This window comes from Salvelinus alpinus, chromosome 19 (assembly GCF_045679555.1).
Source record: "Salvelinus alpinus chromosome 19, SLU_Salpinus.1, whole genome shotgun sequence".
Classification (NCBI taxonomy): domain Eukaryota; kingdom Metazoa; phylum Chordata; class Actinopteri; order Salmoniformes; family Salmonidae; genus Salvelinus; species Salvelinus alpinus.
Window position 1 is genome coordinate 7,307,189 of NC_092104.1, and position 16,080 is coordinate 7,323,268.

The 16,080-nt window shown below is 42.6% G+C and overlaps 1 protein-coding gene across 1 annotated transcript; it reads right to left on the bottom strand.

The window, feature by feature from the left end:
- Nucleotides 1-961: 961 nt before the first annotated feature.
- On the bottom strand, nucleotides 962-6,073 carry LOC139544932 (ubiquitin-conjugating enzyme E2 L3-like). Its single transcript, XM_071352140.1, has 4 exons — nucleotides 5,923-6,073; nucleotides 4,255-4,350; nucleotides 3,863-4,049; nucleotides 962-2,806 (listed from the first exon to the last, which is right to left on the bottom strand). Exons 1-4 carry the CDS (start codon nucleotides 6,034-6,036, stop codon nucleotides 2,652-2,654), a joined length of 552 nt encoding a protein of 183 aa, XP_071208241.1. The 5' UTR covers nucleotides 6,037-6,073; the 3' UTR covers nucleotides 962-2,651.
- Nucleotides 6,074-16,080: the final 10,007 nt, after the last annotated feature.

Below are 16,080 nucleotides of genomic sequence, written 5' to 3' on the forward strand. Positions count from 1 at the left end.
AAGTTGAGAGAAATAATCTATTTGAGCATATGGAAAATGTCTGGTATCTTTTATTTCAGCTCATGAAACCTAGGACCAACACGGTACATGCTGCATTTATATTTTGGTTCAGTATAGATAGTTAAATAGTTAACCAATAGCTACCCTGACTATCTGTATTGACCCTTATTGCAATAATTTATGACTCATCACATACGTTGCTATTACAATTTATCTATATTGTTGCCTAGGCACTTTATCTGTACATATCTACCTCAATTACCTCGTACCCCTGCACATCAACACAGTAATGGTACCGTGTATATAGCCAAGTTATCGTTAATCATTGTGCATTTATTCCTTTTGCATTTTACACACAATTAAATAAAATGTGACTCGAGTATGGTGCCCTCTAGTGGCAGGTTGTCTCGCTAGATGCCAAATTAAAAAGTCTGAACACTATCCCATCCACAGTTTGCCTTGTCAGGCCACTGATTTTCATGTAGGCTACAACTTTCAGCCATGTCCATTGTTTCCGGATTTCAAATACAGACCAGCCGATTATGGAAATGTCCTTTAATGTATAGTGAAATCCCTTTCTATGGTGTCACTCTGACCAAAAACTTTGTCCCTCCTTCACAACTGCTGCATCTCTACACATTAACTTACCTGTTGTTGAATCTTGCCTTTCCCCTTCACGTCTACAGTATATCTTGCCCAGGGACTGCAGTTGAAAATTATTTAAAACACACTTTATTAAACAATAGGACCGTCCCTCTAAAACTAACATTTTTAAAAAGTGTTCCCATTCCCAACACATTTATTCACCCAGCCTCAGGGACAAGCTCACAGCAGCCAGACAGACAAGCTCCCAGCAGTCATTCACCCAGCCACAGGAACAAGCTCACAGCAGCCAGATACAAGCTCCCAGCAGTCATTCACCCAGCCACAGGAACAAGCTCACAGCAGCCAGACAATGGGACCAAATGGTTAGCCATCTTTATTATGAAACATTGGACTGAATCACACAGCTGTTACAACCTACTGGCAGACAGACCTCTCCCAGCTCAGTGTAAGGTACCTGTTACATAGGACCACTGTCACTGTGAGGTAAAATAAGTCTGTGTTAAACAATGGCACCCTATTCCCTATATAGCGCACTACTATAGACCAGAACCCTATATAGCGCACTTCTATAGTCCAGAGCCCTATTCCCTATATAGCGCACTGTGTATGAACACAGCACATAAGTGCCCTACAATTTGGCCAGAACCCTATAAAGGGAATAGGGTGTCATTTTGGACTCAACTTCAGTCCTCTGGCATTGCCCCAATCAGGTCTGACCCTTCACTAAGACCTTGGGGGGGGGGGGGGGGGGGCTGTTCTGTTCCAGTGGCTATATCGGCCACTCAGATATACATGTGTGTTGGTCTCTCGTGATGACAAATAAGATTTGGTTCACGGTGACAAGATTATATTTATGTCGAGAGAAAGGCGGTGGGGTTCCGATTTTGAAATGTGTATGTTCCGTTTGACAATACGGGTGGGAGTGACGATGATGAGCTGACTGGAGAGTAGACTTACAGCCAACAGACTGGATAGTAGACGTACAGCTAAATGTGAGGAGTCAGAACTACAGTGGGTGGGGTATACAGCCGCCTTATAAAACACAGAGGGAGATAAATGCTTTTGGTTCAGAAGGAGGTCTCAGAATACAAATGGAGAAAATATGTCCAATGCAAAGAGGAGCATCCTCATAAAACAGAAAATAATGGAAACTGAAGTACATTATGAGTATTCTTCCGTTTTCCAATCCTAAAAAGTCATTTTGGACCAGCGGGGAGAATAAAACAGACAATTATCAACCAGTCAATTACACTTGTAACTGATGACAATATTGGCTTATTAAATCGGTTGCCATTTTGTTTCAGTCTGCTCAGTGGACTGGCTCCAAACTGAGGGGATGGACAACGATGAGGGCTTGTTCCACAGAATACAGTGCAACTACAGAAGCAGAGAAGTCAAAAGGAAAACATTTCAGCACATACTTCCAGGGCCTAGCTAACATTTCATTTTGGGGTGTGACAGACCAAGGTGAGACTAGAGAACGGGAAACAGAAAATAAGAAAAGCAGAACCACAACTTTTCATTCTCTGTCAGAAAAAATCTCCTTCCACAAATTAGTGCTACCACAAGATGCATACGGTACTCAAGCTGTGATTTCTTGTTCTTCCTCTTTTTAAACAAACAGCAAAACTAAAACACAGGATTTTTATTTTTATCATTTCCTTCTACTTTTCCCCCCTCCTTAGTTCACCATCTTTAACATGGGAGTACTCTAACCATTTATGTTTTCCTGTCTTTTTCATGTTAATTTAAGAAAATAGTAGAAAGTTAGTAACGGCCTCCAACTCTCACCAGGAGGAGAAACCTGTCTGATCCAGGGTCCTGCGTAAAGGGTAGGCTGGGGCGAGGCTGCAGCCAGGCGCCGGAGCGAGGTTGCTCCTGGGCTGCTAGGATGACATGTATGTGTGAGGAAAGAATGGAGGAGAGGATGTGTGGGGAGATGGGGAGGAGAGAGTGGGGGAAGGTACAGAGAGAAGGGAAAGGACATACATTTGGTTGTGGGGGTGAGGAAGGGAGAGAGAAAGGGCTACACACTGGTCAGGTAATCAGTCCATTGGTCTCTTTTCTCCATGTTTCTTTGTAAACTCTTCTGCGTTCTTAAAGAATTTTTTCCGGTCCTTTGAGTATTCTTCTGCTAAGTCTGCCCTCAGGGGGTGCTCTGGCTGGGGGTCGTTCACCAACGCAATCAGGGACTGAATTACTGCAGAATAGACAGGGAAAACAAACGCATTACTACAAAATCAATTACTACACTGAGAACCTAAAATGACTAGTGCAAGTTTTTATTTTCCTGTCATCTGCTCCAGTGTCAGGGTATTACGGGGGAGGCAGGTTGCTCCAGTGTCAGGGTATTACGGGGGAGGCAGGTTGCTCCAGTGTCAGGGTATTACGGGGGAGGCAGGTTGCTCCAGTGTCAGGGTATTACGGGGGAGGCAGGTTGCTCCAGTGTCAGGGTATTACGGGGGAGGCAGGTAGCCTAGTGGTTAGAGGGGGGTGGCATGTAGCCTAGTGGTTAGAGGGGGGTGGCATGTAGCCTAGTGGTTAGAGGGGGGTGGCAGGTAGCCTAGTGGTTAGAGGGGGGTGGCAGGTAGCCTAGTGGTTAGAGGGGGGTGGCATGTAGCCTAGTGGTTAGAGGGGGGTGGCATGTAGCCTAGTGGTTAGAGGGGGGTGGCATGTAGCCTAGTGGTTAGAGGGGGGTGGCATGTAGCCTAGTGGTTAGAGGGGGGTGGCATGTAGCCTAGTGGTTAGAGGGGGGAGGCAGGTAGCCTAGTGGTTAGAGGGGGGAGGCAGGTAGCCTAGTGATTAGAGGGGGGAGGCAGGTAGCCTAGTGATTAGAGGGGGGTGGCAGGTAGCCTAGTGGTTAGAGGGGGGTGGCAGGTAGCCTAGTGGTTAGAGGGTTGGGACTAGTAACCGAAAGGTTGCAAGATCGAATCCCTGAGCTGACAAGGTAAAAATATGTCGTTCTGCCCCTGAACAAGGCAGTTAACCCACTGTTCCTAGGCCTCCATTGAAAATAAGAATATGTTCTTAACTGACTTGCCAAGTTAAATAAAGGTGATAAATAAATAAAAATCACATAAGCATTGCAGGCATAATTTACATTCTGGGCAAATGAGAGGTTTTTAAGTCCCGACTTGACACGTATGCGCAACTCAACTTTCAGGAAAATCCAGCACTGTTATGTGTGTAAAAGTCCAAGCTAATGTTTCAGCGCTCCCACCAGAGGGTGAGTATGGGGAGACTGAGGCCCACCCACCTTGGTCCGTTTTGGTGGCTGGCTTCCAGTTCTCTGCGCTGATGACAGGCAGACACACCTGTCCCTTCTCGTCGATGTTGGGGTGGTAGATCTTCGTCTTGAACGTGATCTTGGGGGGCTTGAAGGGGTACTCGGCGGGGAAGATTAATTCAATCCTGAAAGCTCCCTTGTCATAAGGAGCGTTGTCCTATTAGAGAAGTAATGTGTAGAAAATAAAGCACGGTTAGTTAGTGCGGCAATGACCATACCCAAGGAGCAACCCGTGTAACTCTGTAAAGACATTCCATACATGTCATAGTTCTATAACTACAACAGGGCTTCTGTGACCTTAATAGCCTTCATGAGAGAATTGTGAAACCATGACGATGATAAGGAATAAAAAAAACACTTACAGGGACAATGAGACCTTGCCAGGTCAGTATGTTGGATTCATCCACTTGAATGTTTCGGAAGTTTTTCATTCCAGACTTGCGAATCTCTTCAAGTTCCTGAAAAGAGAGCGACATACAACATTATGACATGTTAAGCGACCCCTCCAATGAGGAAAAGGAACATGAGTGTAATGTACAATCCTACTCTTAGGAAGGGGTTAGGACAACTTCCAATGACTGTGGCTCCGTATTCACTACAATAAGTCAGATGTCATTCAAGTCATTATGCATAAACAGAGAGCTATCTGGCTTTGAGGCATCGATGTCCGTGAATGAAGCAAATATGGTATTGAAATGTCTTGTTGATGTAAACAAACCTAAAAGCCAGAAAGCTTACTAATTCATGTTTTGTCCACACAATTCAGTTTGCGGAGTGTTTATTATTAGTTAAGTCTAGAAAACGTTTCGGTTTCGTTTACTGCTGCAAACCTTCATGATGACCTCATGAGATAACTGCACCATGAGTAAATGTTCTACAATGCCGTCGTGTTGATAAGAGCCATATCTGGCTGACTATCTAACGTTAGTAGTATAGGCCTATAGGCCTACATAAATGGCTAGCTATCCAACGTTACTGTTTGTGACAAACTATAACTATCAAATATAACACTTGACTAAATGTACTTCCACAACCATATGTGCGGTGATAGTAATAGCATTAACTACCTAACCATTTGCGGTTTCGTTTCTAAAACGAAAGCACATAGTATATAAAGTCGTTAACTACTACATTAGCTGACTAGCGAGATAGTTAGCTAACGTTACAGCAGTTAACGTGACTATCGCTAAATCGCATTGATAAACAGGGATAACTTGAAACGCTAAGTAAAACCGTTGTGCGACTTGCTAATCCTCTAAACATTGGGACAATGAGATTGGGCACCTGAGTCACATTGTAAGTGAAACGCCCTTTCTTGGTTTAGCTAGCTAGCGAACGCTATTTGGGCGATATGGGGAGCGAGCTAGCTAAAGTAGCTAGCCATCAAACAAACCACTCAGACAGTTGGCGTAGCTAGCTAGCTACAGTAGCCTAGTTCAAAGATGAAAATTGTTCAGCAATCGCAAGGTTGTGACAATAAGAATTTGATGTGTCAATTTTTCCTTCCGTGCCGGAGATTGGTGTCAGTTCTAAGTATTTGCAAGCAACATTGCATACTGGTTTCCCTGTTGTGATCCTCAATTTGGCTTAAAATTTGCCGGTGTTTCCAAACCAGGAGTGTATTAATTACGCTGATTCTGTGGCAAACCGTTCCGTCTGACGGTATGTTACAAAACGTTTCGCAACTGGAACTGTTAACTCCAAACGTTTTGCAACGAAAACGAGTTTATATTGGATAGACTGAGGTAGGTCCCTCCCCGTTTCGTTCTGTTTTGTTCTCAAACTGTAAACTGTTTCCGATGTAAGAGGTAATGAATACACCCCATAGTTTGAACTAGCTAACGAAAGCTATCTAGTCAACGAAACAGTGACTTCTCGCTTTTAGCGGGACATTATTTCAACACACAACGTTACGGGACAAATACCCATCATGACCGCAGCGTTGGGCTGAATAATGACTAAGCCCTTAGATAGACCATTCGGCTTAAATGTTGATAGATATATGAAAATAGTGAGATCATGAGATTTACCTTGTGCAGTCTCCTGCTCGCCGCCATCTTGAATCTTCTGTGGGTACCCAGAATACACTGCGGTGACAGGGCGGCTTGCTTTCGCAGTTCCAAAAAGCGACGCACTGGATGCATTATGCGGATACTGTATCCGACTTGCGCTTACATGAACTTTACAACAGCCATGTGATCAGAGGACATAAAGTTTCGACTGCAGTCGACATGCTCCTCACTCGTTGCAATTTGCAGTATTCGCCTACTTTGTGGGAAGCATTTGTCAATCAATCATTAGTGTTATTATTTGACAAACGCGACCAAATACATGACTGAGACAGGAAGAAACTTTGCCGATATTCATGATTCAAGTGGATATGTACAAATGAATGTGATATTTCAGGCTCTTGCTGCCCAATTGATAGCAATGTACACACCTATATTTAAGTGTGTGATTTGGGGACTGGAGACATGTTTATTTCGGCAATACAAAAAACAACGTTTCTAAACAATGGCAACACTGCCATGTTGCCTTACTGTTGGAAAACCACATCAGTATCCGACTTTTTGCTGTAGCAGATGCACCTCCAGTTTGCAGTCGGTTTCTTCAGCCTTACCAAACAAGCCCACTCTTTTCACTCCGCTTTGACACAACGTGATTTTCAAAGCAGGTTAGGAGAGCATTTTCGCTAATCATACCCCCTTTACTAAATTTACACTCAGTCGCCTAACCTGCTACGTTAATTATCCTAAACCGCTGCGTAAGTTCTCCTATTCTGCTACAAAATGCACTTCGTTAACGAAGTGGCGTAAAAATAGTGTTACCAGTTCCAAAAAGGCAATGGGCCGCCTTCCAAAGTGTGTTTCATTATGGGGATAAAAATTGTCAGACTTGCGCCTACATGACGACTACCTGAACTTTACAAAAAACGTGATCAAATGTCACTAGGTTTTGACTGCACTCAAAGAGAAGAGGCGAAGCGAGAGGGACAGCCTAAACTGCCCAGAATCTGTCTTTTCCAGAAGGTAGCGTATTTTTTTGCTCACAAATCGAGGAGTTTTTTGGAATGGAGGTCCATGAGAGTGTCGAATTTGGAATGGCTTGTTTAATCGAATATACATTTCGTTATGCTTGTTACGAGTGTAACCTAACGTAGCAGGCGTAAAATAAACGCCTGAAACTAGATTCCTTACATTTTTTAAATATATATATTTTTTATTTCACCTTTATTTAACCAGGTAGGCCAGTTGAGAACAAGTTCTCATTTACAACTGCGACCTGGCCAAGATAAAGCAAAGCAGTGCGACAAACAACACAGTGTTACACATGGGATAAACAAACGTACAGTCAATAACACAATAGAAAAAAATCTATATACAGTGTGTGTGCAGATGAGGTAAGATTAGGAAGGTAAGGCAATAAATAGGCCGTAGTGGCGAAGTAATTACAATTTAGCAATTAAACACTGGAGTGATAGATGTGCCTAAGATGACTGTACTGGTCTTGAAGAGAAGAAAAATAACAGGCCTCTTCTTCACTGTTAAACCAATCCAGTAAATGTAGAGGAGTTTAAGATTAGGGTTGAATGCGGGAACCCCGGTTACCGAGATTTACCGCCCAAAACCCCTCCCTTTTCCCGTGATAAATGTCTGTGAGAAACCAGTAAATTATAATAAATAATTTATATGAACAGCATTGCGTGAAATGGAACTGTTAAATTATATTTGATGTCTAAATCTGGCTTCTCTACGGCCTCTGCATGATGAATCATCAACGCTCAGGGTGGGGAGAGACAGCCCATCTCAGTATGGAGCGCAGTCAACAATTCATTTATTTACCCAATAGAGCATATAGCTCAAATCAAAATGTATTGGTCACATACACATGGTCAGCAGATGTTATTGCGAGTGTCGCTAAATGCTTATGCTTCTAGATCCGACAGTGCAGCAGTATCTAACAGTTAATATCTAACAATTCCACAACAAAAACCTAATATCTAACAAATTCCACAACAAAACCTAACACACACAATTTAGTAAAGGAATGGGATAAGAATATATAAGTATAAAATATATGGATGAGCAGTGACAGACATAGGCGGAAATCCCAGGGGGGACGGGGGGGACACGACCCCCCCATCTTGGGAAAAATATGATTTGTCCCCCCCAATATATCGCTGTAAACATAACTATGTAATTTCAATAATATTAATAATACGCAATGAAAGCACTTGTGCTGATTATAGACACTTAATAGCGCGTTTAAGTTTCAAAAGATTGCGACCCCCCCCCGCCCTTTGCCTCACAATGGTTTGATCCACTGCCAGTTCTTTAGCTGGCAAGGTAATAGAGGGTTCGTAACTACTGTCCGAAAGGGACATGTACGTAACTGACGTGAGGTTAATCCAGTCAATCCATAGCAGGTCCATAGCAATGTTATTTATTTATTTTTATGTTGGCAGGGTTCACACACTAGCTGAATTTGCAGAGCTAGCGCGCAAACTAAAGCAAACATTAACTATCAAGCTAGCTAGTACCTATTCCATTTATGTGGCGTCGTCAAAGATGGAATCTTTGCTATCATCAGTTTATTCCAAGATCAGCATGCAGCTGTAGTGCTTCGACGTCCCTGTGATAAGGTTAGCGATAAACTGAAGTCCAAACTGAACAGAACAGAACTACACTCTCTTCTACCATTGTCTTAAATATATATAATGGTCTCGTTGCAAAAGATAAATTGTCGCTAGTGAACTTTTTTTATTTTATTTTATTTAACCTTTATTTAACCAGGTAGCAAAGATTATAGCAAACACACAGAAACGGAATTGGTGCTCGCTAGCTTTACAAATTCAGCTATTGTTGGAAGCCAGCCAATATGAAACAAACTATTTAAATTACAAAAGGTTGCAGCATGTGTTGTGTAAATGTGTGTGTGTGCAGCTAGGCCAGCCAGCCAGCCAGGTAGAAAAATGGCGAACCTTTAGAAGAAGACGGACATCAAGAGTATTTGTCAGTACACCAAAACGCATAGTAAGAACTCTAGTATCCTAATATCTCAAAGACTAGTTGATAAAATGTTCATAAGAAAGAAGTGAAATGCTAATGGAAATGTTTCACAATGATGTCATTAGGCAGAGCAGGGAACAGATGGCACACAGACAGCAGAGCTGGGGACAGATATGCAGGGACAGACTGGCAGACAGGGAGTCTCAGGTAAGTTTGTTGAGTCTTTGTTTGGCAACATTATGAAAGGTTCTCAATTTTTTTGACTTGTAAAATAGGGACATAATTGGAAAATGCCATGGATACCCCCACTCTCAACTTAAACTGGTGACTAAACTAAGATTTGTTTACGGCAATGGTATTGCTGTTGTGATTAATTGTGTAGTTTTGGGTACCGGTAGTTAGGAGTACGGCAAACACCTTATTTATTTTCTAGGAGACAGACTGAGTCAGTTAGGGTAGTGAAAGGGAAAGAGCCAGGGAGAGAGACTTCAGAGGACAGTGTCACAGCCACGGCAGGACCAAGTGTCACCCTTGTTGCCAGCAGCACCAGTATAGGGGACAGTGGCACAGCATTGTCCAGTTACCACAGTGATGGCACAAAACCATATCAGCCACACCCACAATTTATAGAACCGCAAACTCTTGCCAACAGAGTGTTGACGTTTCAAGAGAGATGGTTTCGCGATTTCCCCTGGCTACATTATAATCCATCAATAAAAGGAGTGTTGTGTTTTCACTGTAGCCAAGGGTTTTCAAGCCAGCCATCTTTTGGCCAAAGAGCTGATGCTGCCTTCATTAGTGCAGGATTTAGAAACTGGAGAAAAGCCATTGAAAAATTCACAGCACATCAAAATTGCCAAACCCACCGCCACTTTGTAATTGTAACAGCACACCAGCTAAATCCAATCAGTGTCCAGTTATGTCCAGCGCGTGGGGTAAACAGCAGGATGACGCAAGGCATTGCTTGATGAAAATTGTTAGTTCGGTGCGGCATGTAGTAAGACAGGGACAAGCCTTTAGAGGCCACACGGATGACAGTGGGAATTTATACCAGATTTTGAAACTTAGGGCAGAAGAGGATGATCCCATTTTACTGAAGTGGTTAACAGAGCGTACCACAATGTACACAGGCCCCAAAGCACAGAATGAAATTCTGAACATCATGGCCAATAGTCATTCGAGGCATTGCAGCTGAGATTAGGTCTCTTCCGATTGTACAATTTTCATTAATTGTTGATGGTACTCAAGATGTCTCTGGTGCTGAACAGGAGAATGTCTGTCTGCGTTATGTTGACCATGACCATGTCCCTCACAAGGAGTTTATTGGGCTATACAGGGTGTCGGAGACAACAGGCGAGGGCATTGCGAAAGTGCCAACTGATGTGTTGTTGAGGAAACCCGCAAACATATGCTCGGTTCTTTTGTTCAGTAGTGTGTATAGCAGTGGTTCTCAACCTTTTTGGGGTACTGGAACCCCTGCATATTTTGAGGTAAGGCAGGCAAGGTTTTGAGCGATCCTCAGGGACCTCCACCCCCTCTATATTATATGTAAACTTACTGGAAACCTTGTGGTACTGACTACATTCATTACACTTTTTTATTTCACGGACCCCTTGCAATTAGTCCATGGACCCCTGTTTGAGAACCCATGGTATAATTGATAGTTGTTCTTTTGTTTAGTAGTTTTCAGTACACTTACAAATGATTTATTTCATGTTATTTTATTTAAAATTGCATACTTTGTGCGACATACTTGTCCATAGCTGCTGTTTGAAGAGTTGAGACACTGACTGAAGGATATTTTGTTTGATTTATTTGGGTTTTTCATTGAAGTAGTTATTTTGCTTTTAGAACTGTACTTATTTTAAGCTTTTTGTTCTTGCAAAGATATTGTAAACTCAGGCCAGGTGCACATATTTAATTACTATATAAATGTATCAGAAAAAGTCAAATTAAAAGGTCAATTCAATACGGAGACCAACTTTGTGATGGTTCTCAATGGAGATTCTTTTAGATGTGATCACAACATGTTCATTGTATTTATGAAAACTACACCCATACAGTGTACAGTACCATTGTCACCTACTGACCTTTCTTGATATTGCTGGTTGTAAGTACGAATACCTGCATACATACTGGACTGGTAAGGAGCACTGCTATAACTATTATTAGTAGTAGAATTATAATGATTTAAACATTTGAACAAGTTGGGAAAACCCTTCAGTTAACTACTGTACCTATCAATTATCCAGTTGTAGGAATTATGGTTCCTCAATATACATTTAACAACGTATGCTATGTGTTACAGCACTACTTTTGGTGTCCCCCTCAGGAATTGCTCTTGAGAAAATTTAATGTAATTGTCCCCTCCAAGGTTGATCTCAGATTTTCGCCCCTGGTGACAGAGCGGCTAAAATGCAATAGATAGTAAAGAATAGATATTGAAGGATGCAGTATACAGTATATACATATGAGATGAGTAATGCGAGATATGTAAACATTCTTAAAGTGGCATTATTAAAGTGACTAGTGTTCCATTTATTACAGTGGCCAGTGATATCAAGTCTGTAGGTAGGCAGCCGCCTCTCTGTGCTAGTGGTGGCTGTTTAACAGTCTGATGGCTTTGAGATGGAAGCTGTTTTTCAATCTCTCTGTCCCAGCTTTGATGCACCTGTACTGACCTCGCCTTCTGGATGATAGCGGGGTGAACAAGTAGTGGCTCGGGTGGTTATTGTCCTTGATGATCTTTATGGCCTTCCTGTGACACCGGGTGTTGTATGTGTCCTGGAGGGCAGGTAGTTTGCCACTGGTGATGTGTTGAGCAGACCTCACTACCCTCTGGAGAGCCCTGCGGTTGTGGGCGGTGTAGTTGCCGTACCAGGCGGTGATACAGCCCGACAGGATGCTCTCAATTGTGCACCTGTAAAAGTTAGGTGAGGATTTTCGGTGACAAGCCACATTTTTTCAGCCTCCTGAGATTGAAGAGGCGCTGTTGCGCCTTCTTCACCACACTGTCTGTGTGAGTGGACCATTTCAGTTTTGTCGGTGATATGTACACCGAGGAACTTAAAATGTTCCACCTTCTCCACTGCTATCCGGTCGATGTGCTCCCTTTGCTGTTTCCTGAAGTCTAGCTACATCTATGGGATTTTATGTTTTTCTGTCGTGCGTAATGTGCAGTAGCCTATATCTTATGTATTGGATAACAGCACAATCATTTGGTCTTTTCGGGGTTTAAGTCGCTCTGGATAAGAGCGTCTGCTAAATGACTTAAATGTAAATGTAAATAAAATGTAATTAATATATGTCCAATCAGGGTCAGGTAGCACCAGGCTTGCATTTTCAATCAAAGCTCTAATCAAATCCAGACATAGGCCTATTTATATACTGTAATGAAACAGGCAGGGAGCAGGTCTCGAACCCTCGACCTTCTAGCCCGAGGTCCGGCGCGCTATCGACTGTGCCGTAAAAGCATGCTCATGCAGCAGAGTCGATATCCGGGTTTATAAACTTTATAACGCTTTTGAATGACACTTCCGGTTTTGTCGGGAAATACCGGATTACTGGTATTTGACAGTTGTGGCTGCTTTGCGTGATGTATTGTTGTCTCTACCTTCTTGCCCTTTGTGCTGTTGTCTGTGCCCAATAATGTTTGTACCATGTTGTGTTGCTACCATGCTGTTGTCATGTTGTGTTGCTACCATGCTGTGTTGTTATTGTGTTGCTGTTTTGCTATGTTGTTGTCTCTCTTTGTGTAGTGTTGTCCCTCTTGTCGTGATGTGTGTTTTGTCCTATATTTATATATTTTTTATATTTTTACTTTTAATCCCAGCCCCTGTACCGCAGGAAGCCTTTTGTCTTTTGGTAGGCTGTCATTGTAAATAAGAATTTGTTCTTAACTGACTTGCCTAGTTAAATAAAATAAAACAAATAAAAAAACGGGAGAAAAGTGATTCATTCTAGGGATGGAACATTTGTAAAATACCGGGAAAATATTAAACCTTAGTTAAAATGGGAGTGTCGCCTTGTTAACGCAGAGAGGAAGAGGGGAAGCGAGGTTTCACTCTCGCCAAAATCTGTCCAAAATAAGCCCAATGCGTTTCTATGGGTTTATTTTGGACCTAAACTTGTTGCCTGCCTTCCCACCTTTGGGACAATGACTCCCATTGTTAGGTTGGAAACATGAGCATCTCGTCATTATATATTCCATTTCCCCTGACAACCAGAACATCCGATTTGGTAGAGACTGTTATGAGTGTAGTGATAGGACACGTGACATCCCGGAAACTTTGAGAAAAAACACATTATGTGCTGTATAGGAGTTGTGCCTGCTGTTCACACACGTATCGACCCTCTCATTGGCTAGAATGGTCCCAGCTGATCTCACCTCCTCCCGTTTGCTTCCATCTTTGAGGTATTTCCATTGTTAGAGAGGTCACATGTCTATCTTGTCAATGGGCTTGTTTGAGTGGTAAGGCCAAAGCAACAGACTGCAGACAAAAGTCGAGGAGTGAAGTCGGGAGGAGGTGCATCTGCTACAGACAAAAAGCGGACACTGATGTGGATTTCCAACAGCAAGGCTCAGTGCAACATGGCAGTGACTGACATTGTTTATGAAAGGATTTTATTTATTTATTTAATATCGAAATAAACATGTCTCCAACCCCATATCAGGCATTTACAAACTGAAATCATGTGTGTGTATATACCATGTGTGAGCCTCAAATATCACATTAACTTGTACATATCCACTGTGCACATATGAATCGCGGCAAAGTTGCTTCCTGTTTTTTGTTTTTTGTCACTTTAGCGTGGGTCAAACAATAACACCCTTATGATGGTTGACAATTGAGCCTCCCACTATGCAGGTGATGGCTTCAGGATGAAGCTGGTGAAGAGCAACTGAAAAAACTTAGTTGAAACTTCATGACCTTTAATCAAAGGATTTTTGTAAAGTTCACGCAGTCGACATATAGATGCAAGTGAGATCATTTTAATGCCCCACAATGCAACACACTTTGAAAGGCTGTGACCAACGACTTGACAAATTGATCTACTTGAACGTACCCAATCTTTGCTGCAGTCATCTGCAGTTGCTTTTCACCAACTTCATTCATCATGCAGCCATCGATCTGCGTTGTGGGAGGCTCGATTGTCAACCAATCATTATGGTGTTTTTGTTTGAGTCATGCGAATGTGACCAAAGACCTAATTGAAACAAGAACTAACTTTACAGGATTCGTGTATAAGTGAGGGCATTTGATTAATCTGGCCCAGATGAATGTTGATTGTATTTGTTTTGGAACCGGGTTGCCTCCCATGCGTGAGCCAGATTCCCTGTTCAAAACCCATGGCGAAGTCGGCTCAAAACAAAAGCAACGTAATTAAGCACGTAGAGTAATTAGTAGGATTCTGGGTTTTCACATGCAAAAGTGATTGCTTTTTATAAAAACGCGTTGTCTGCCTTCCCAAAGAAAACTATTTTGAAAATTCTAAAAATGTATTTTTATGGAAAATAGATGTTTTCAGGACGATGCATCATGCTGCCTTGTTGACAACATGACCGAGCGGCATAGATTACTGTTTGATTTGAGAAGGGCGTTCCTCCCTCACGGCTTTAGCCCGTTCGCGTCACGTGTCATACACTGGTGCCTCGCAGCTCAATATAATCTACTCCGCCTATTTACAGTGGACAAATGCATGAGGCTCTCTCTAACCAATTGATATTACAATAGTACAATATATTTTCAGTTTGTGAGTGTGCAATATGGGGGTTTGAAACATGTTTATTTTCGACATAACCAAAAGAAAAATGTGTATAAACGATGCCAACACTGCTGTGTTGCACTGAGCTTTGCTGTTGTAAAACCACATCCATGTACAGCTTTCAGATGTACCTAATACTTTCAGATGTACCCAATACTTTCAGATGTACCTAATACTTTCAGATGTACCTAATACTTTCAGATGCACCTGTCTGCCAGGGGCACACTCCAACACTCAGACATAATTTAAAAACAAAGCATTTGTGTTTAGTGAATCTGCCAGATCAGTTGGTAGGGATACCCAGGGATGTTCTTTTGATAAGTGCGTGAATTGGACCATTTCCTGTCCTGCTAAGCATTCAAAATGTGACGAGTACTTTTGGGTGTCATGGAAAATGTATGGAGTAAAAAGTACATTATTTTATTTAGGAATGTAATGAAGTAAAAGTCGTCAAAAATTTAAATAGTAAAGTAAAGATACCAAAAAAACTACTCAAGTAGTACTTTAAAGTATTTTTACTTAAGTACTTTACACCACTGCATGTAGGTAGGGGTAAAAGTAACTAGGCAGTCAGGGTAGATAATAAACAGAGTAGCAGCAGTGTATGTGGAGAGTGTGAAAGTGTGAGTTGGAGTATCAGTGTAGTGAGTGTGTGGGTAGAGTCCAGTGAGTGTGTGGGTAGACTCCAGTGAGTGTGTGGGTAGACTCCAGTGAGTGTGTGGGTAGAGTCCAGTCAGTGTGTGGGTAGAGTCCAGTGAGTGTATGGGTAGAGTCCAGTGAGTGTGTGGGTAGAGTCCAGTGAGTGTGTGGGTAGAGTCCAGTGAGTGTGTGGGTAGAGTCCAGTCAGTGTGTGGGTAGAGTCCAGTCAGTGTGTGGGTAGAGTCCAGTCAGTGTGTGGGTAGAGTCCAGTCAGTGTGTGGGTAGAGTCCAGTCAGTGTGTGGGTAGAGTCCAGTCAGTGTGTGGGTAGAGTCCAGTCAGTGTGTGGGTAGAGTCCAGTGAGTGTGTGGGTAGAGTCCAGTCAGTGTGTGGGTAGAGTCCAGTCAGTGTGTGGGTAGAGTCCAGTGAGTGTGTGGGTAGAGTCCAGTGAGTGTGTGGGTAGAGTCCAGTCAGTGTGTGGGTAGAGTCCAGTGAGTGTGTATAGAGCACCGCAAGAATGTTAGTACAAAAATAAGGTGGCCAATGCAAATAGTCCGGCTAGCCATTTTATTAACTGTTCAGCAGTCTTATGGCTTGGGGCTGTTAAGGAGCCTTTTGGTCCTAGACTTGGCGCTCCGGTACAGCTTGCCATGCGGTAGCAGAGAAAACAGTCTATGACTTGGGTGGCTGGAGTCTTACACAATTGAGAAGTTTGAGAGCTGTGCGCTTTCTCTGCCCGACATATTATATGCTATATGTGTGCAGTGCGCATGTGA

Excerpts from the sequence above, each read along its gene's own strand:
- LOC139544932 (XM_071352140.1), bottom strand. The coding sequence starts at position 6,036 with ATGCATCCAGTGCGTCGCTTTTTGGAACTGCGAAAGCAAGCCGCCCTG. Across the intron at positions 4,351-5,922 it reads CGAGCAGGAGACTGCACAAG|GAACTTGAAGAGATTCGCAA; the intron begins GTAAATCTCATG and ends CTCTCTTTTCAG. Across the intron at positions 4,050-4,254 it reads GGCAAGGTCTCATTGTCCCT|GACAACGCTCCTTATGACAA; the intron begins GTAAGTGTTTTT and ends CTTCTCTAATAG.